The sequence below is a fragment of the Mandrillus leucophaeus genome, unplaced genomic scaffold (genome assembly GCF_000951045.1).
Source record: "Mandrillus leucophaeus isolate KB7577 unplaced genomic scaffold, Mleu.le_1.0 Scaffold110, whole genome shotgun sequence".
Classification (NCBI taxonomy): Eukaryota; Metazoa; Chordata; class Mammalia; order Primates; family Cercopithecidae; genus Mandrillus; species Mandrillus leucophaeus.
Genome location: NW_012099210.1, coordinates 4,389,401 through 4,393,973, shown reverse-complemented (window position 1 = coordinate 4,393,973; position 4,573 = coordinate 4,389,401). Strand labels below are relative to the sequence as shown.

Sequence of the window (4,573 nt, the reverse complement as noted above, 5' to 3'; positions counted from 1 at the left end):
CAGTAGAAAATTGTAGGGGTTATCAGTAACCCGGAAAACAGGTTGTCCAGGCAGAAAAATTAGATGATCTAAATTAAACTGGAAATTGTCCTATTGCATCAATCTCCCTAACTTTATCAATAAAGATCTGATTTCCCTCACTTTTTTTCTGGAAACTGACATTGTAACACACGAAATCTAAAGGTTGTATAGAATGAGGGTAACAGAACTTTTATATGGTATCTGTTTGAAAGAATAAAAGGAGCACTGTAATCCTGAATTCAAATTTGAGTCTTGTAAACAACTAAATAATAGTATGTGATACTATGGAAATATAATATATGACCCAGAAGGATTAAAGAAGTTGTCATTAGAATATGTGGGATTTATGTTACACATAAATAAGCAGTCATCCAAGAGGACTAACCCAGAGTTTTTCACAAAATGAAAAAGAAATAAACAAAGGGTTGAATAGTACAATGAAGACTGTATTACATTCAGACAATAAGGAATTGTCTTTTTATTTGCAGGGCAAAACAAAATCTTTATCTGTGGTGATAGAAAGTTCAGGGTAATATATATGGAAGCATGAAATGAAAAATTGTGGAACAAACTATCTAAGAATATAAATATAGTCTCTCTTTTCATAAATATTCAATACGTTATTTGACACATTGGTTTGAGTGAAGCTCCACAAGTACAATTTTAAGCATCTTGATTTGGGCTGAGGTCCAGTAAATTATATATTCCCAACAACTATCAGAGTTCTCTCACTAAAAATACATGCTCACGCTCTACTTTGAAAATATTCTAAGATAATTATTTCCATTTTCATAGTAACTAGTACAGTTATGACTAGCGTTGTCTCAGGTTTCTAAGGAAAGAAAATTATTCTGAGATACTGTTAATAAGAGAAAATGTGGTAATAGAGAGGGGCATTTTTTTAAAATTGTGCTAAAGCTGTCATTTTTATTTTTAATGACTTTAACTGTGCTAGACAAGATTTTATTTTCAGCCACAGAAATAAAACTATCCAACATAACTCTTTAGTCTGCTGCCCACCAATCTTCTAGCCCCTCCCAGTGTCAACCTCACAATGGGTTTAATTCAGTTTGAAAGCATAAAGGCAACATTTAGCAAACAGAATTCTCCTGACTGACAATTGCTCATCTCCCTCTGTGAGAAGATTCAGTGAATGGTAACACCTAGGAAGGAGGGCTATAGAATTTTCTCTCTGTAGATGCCAAGGAAAGCCACTTAAAATCTTGTTTGGTGATAACAGAAAAGGCGCAGAATTTTGGAAGGCTTATTGCCAGAGTCTGTAAAACCATGTTTAAAAGTAAGAAAGGTTTTAATACCAGACTTTCCATCACTCCAATGTACAGGAAGGAAGACGCCAAAAGAAACACAGGAATCATTTCAAATAGTCCCCTCAAATAGTCTCATTTGATGACCACCTTTCCAAGCACTGCTACATTTATAGCCAAATTATGCCACATTCCCCCAGGGGACTGACTGCTTAGTGCTGATCACACAATGCTGTATTAGTGAAGTTTTAAAAGACAAACGCCCAAGAATGAATTTAAAGCTTTTTGATTTGAGGTTATCCGACTGAATTTTATCTAGAGTTATTTCCACATTATTCTACAGTGAAAAAGAGAGTCAATTTCCACCTCCCCCCAGGTGATAACTCAAAAAAGGCATAGAAATATGCACCCTGGGACAATAGAATTAGCTTTTCCTTTAGTGGGCATGAGACTTTCTCAGTTCCAGTTAGTTTATAAATGCATCATAGACTCGAACTCGTCAATTCTTTGCTTGGTATTTCCCTTTCTGATTTTCCGATAGGATATTGTATTGTATCTGGAATAAGCATTTCTGGAGATATCGCTCTTCTTCCCTAAGATTGGCTGCTCATCAGGTGTCACGGCTTGGGAACTGGCACTGCTCAGTGGGGAGTCCTCACTTGCATCACCTTCCTCTTTAAATTGAGAAACTTCTTCATGTTTTTTCTTAAATTCTATCACTCGAACTTCATCTTCGTCATCATTGCAATTATCATCGTCATCATCATCATTAATTTCTTCATCCCAAACCTTCTGCTCCTCTTCATGTTTAGAATGTAACATGTCAGCTTGGCTAGGTTTTCGAAATCCCAGCCATTCAATTTCAGCTGCCTGGTGACCTTTGTTCTTCCTGTCCTCATCTTCTTCCTCTTCAAGAGGTTGCTCAGCAATCCTCTCCTGTCTTCTTATTTCCTTGTTACTGCCACTCAAAGGAATCTTCTCCCACTGATGCCCTGTAGCAAAATCAATTGGTAGATGAGATGTGTAGAGATTCCAAAATACCCAGCCATTAGTCTGTTATTCTCCAAATAATTTTTCTTGCTAATCACTTCCCAACACGTGTTTTATGGGATATGATTCTGTGGGTTACCAATATGTTTTGCACAACAGGCTACACAGTCGAAGTAATTTCGAAAACACTGCATTAAATACAGTTAAATAAGCATCTTCAGAATTTTTACAAGCCTTTGAAATGTTAATGAGTATTTTAAATCTGTAAGAAAGTCAACAACCTAACTTCATTTGTCTGTGGAACTCTGTTGTAGACTAGTATATTTAGTGAGACTCGTATTCCCTGAGACACACTTAAACAAAAAAATCTTGTCTAGCCAGTCACAACTGGATATGTGCACATGTAAAATGAAATGTTTGGACTTATCTCTCTCTCACACATATACACACACGCACACAAACACACACATACACACACTCACACCTCAAGGAAAATTAGAAAAATATTTCAGAAAGAAAAAAATCCTTGTTTCCAATACTGAAAATGATGACTGTCCATGACTGGTCACTTTTCAAACAGCTAGATCATACCATCATATACCCTCAACAATATTGACTGAACTTGGTAAGAATTAGTTGTAAGGAAGCTGAGGTTGTTCTCTGAGCCTTCATCCCTGCAAGGCTTCTGTGGGAAGTTTCAGTCTGTGGTGTACACAACTCAGAAATCTGTCTGGGTAACACCCCTTGTCAGGCCAGAGTTCACCATTTTCTTTTGACACCATGAGAGTCTATAAGCGAGGTGAGAGGCAACGTTCCTCTTTGTCTTTTTCCTCCACAATATTCTACTCTCTCTGAAAGATGTTCACAAGTCCATTTTCATCCAAGGTGTTTAGTTCTCTTTTTATTTTTTGTTGTTTTCTCACTCTAGGGAATACATAGTAAACTTACAGAGATAGAAGTAAAAACGGGTGATCACCCTAATTTGTTACACACAGCTGCTCTCAGGTCGCTAGTGTCCTGTCAATGTTCCTAACTTTATCCATAAATACACATTAGAATGTTTGCTATAATCTTATGCTTTGTTGTGTTTTATTTTGTTTTCCACAAGAAGCAAAGTAAGTGATATTTTGTTTATATTCATGATTCAGGCATGAGATTGTCACATATAAAATTACTCCTTGAATTTATAGTTTTTCCTCAATATTTTTAGCATCTTTATATGTTTTAATCCAGTAACATTCTTTTTGAAGATTTTATAGCTGTTTGCCACTGTGAAGATAAAAGACACCAAAATCTGTGCCTCTATTATAGAGGAAAAACATACTCCGTCAAACAGCAAAGGATTCATTGAGGGAAAACTTAACCGGCAAGACCATCTAGCTGAAAACTACAGACTGCTTTCATTCTCCATTTGATGAAAATGAAAGATCTAGACAACTGTTATCTGCAATGGACTCCTGATCAAACATTTGAAAGATGCTCTAGATGATAGAAGGTTGAGACTCTGCCTCTGAGAGCTTGTTACATTGGAAGAAGAAAAATTAGGGCAAATAGGTTATTTAGTTCACATTATGGAGTCTTAAGTCTTACAAATTATCTCTGGTAATGTAACAGCTTGACAGTGGCTATTGCTTGCTACATATTTCCTTAAGTAGTGATACACTGCTAATCAGACATAGTCTGAGAGGTGTTCAGGCAAAGGGAGCAGATGTAGGAAATAGCCAATCACATTCCTGTCCTCCTTGACATCTACTATTTTATGTGATGTTCTAATATTTCAACCAATAGTCTCTTCAATATTTTGCCTGTTAAAGTCCTAACAAAGCTAAATTGGTTAGGTATAGCAAGCTGACTTCAATTTGACATAAGATGTGTATGGCTACAAGAGAGGAAGGAAATGATTAATTAATAAATTTTATCCTACACTTTATTTGGAAACTGTTTAAATGTAGGTGTCTTCTTAGAAGAAAAATCTAAAGGATTTTGTGTCTCTTAGTCTATTAAGTTTATTTAAAATTTAACATAATCACTTCAATGTTTCTTTTATTCTTCCATTATCTTAAAGAACACAATTAAAATTAACTTTATCAACCTGTCTTTCTTTGGCATGAAATAGTTAACAATTTTGTACTTACATTAGAGGCCTATAAAGTAAATCATTTCATGAGATTACTTTAAACTGTATGTTGGCCGGGCACAGTGACTCATGCCTATAACCCCAGCACTTTGGGAGGCCAAGGCAGGTGGATCAACTGAGGTCAGGAGTTCAAGACCAGCCTGGCCAAGATGGTGAAGCT

At 35.9% G+C, this 4,573-nt stretch overlaps 1 protein-coding gene across 3 annotated transcripts in view; it reads right to left on the bottom strand.

Moving 5' to 3' along the window:
• Nucleotides 1–470: 470 nt before the first annotated feature.
• ERMN (ermin, ERM-like protein) overlaps nt 471–4,573 on the bottom strand; it is a 6,007-nt gene continuing 1,904 nt past the window's right edge. For 2 of the 3 annotated variants that reach the window (XM_011991884.1, XM_011991893.1), the window contains exon 3: nt 1,544–2,278. In XM_011991884.1, the coding sequence (XP_011847274.1) occupies nt 1,758–2,278 (521 nt within the window). In that variant the 3' untranslated portion in view covers nt 1,544–1,757. Of the gene's footprint in view, nt 2,279–4,573 lie in introns of all 3 variants that reach the window. The other variant, XM_011991877.1, reaches the window with a different exon arrangement.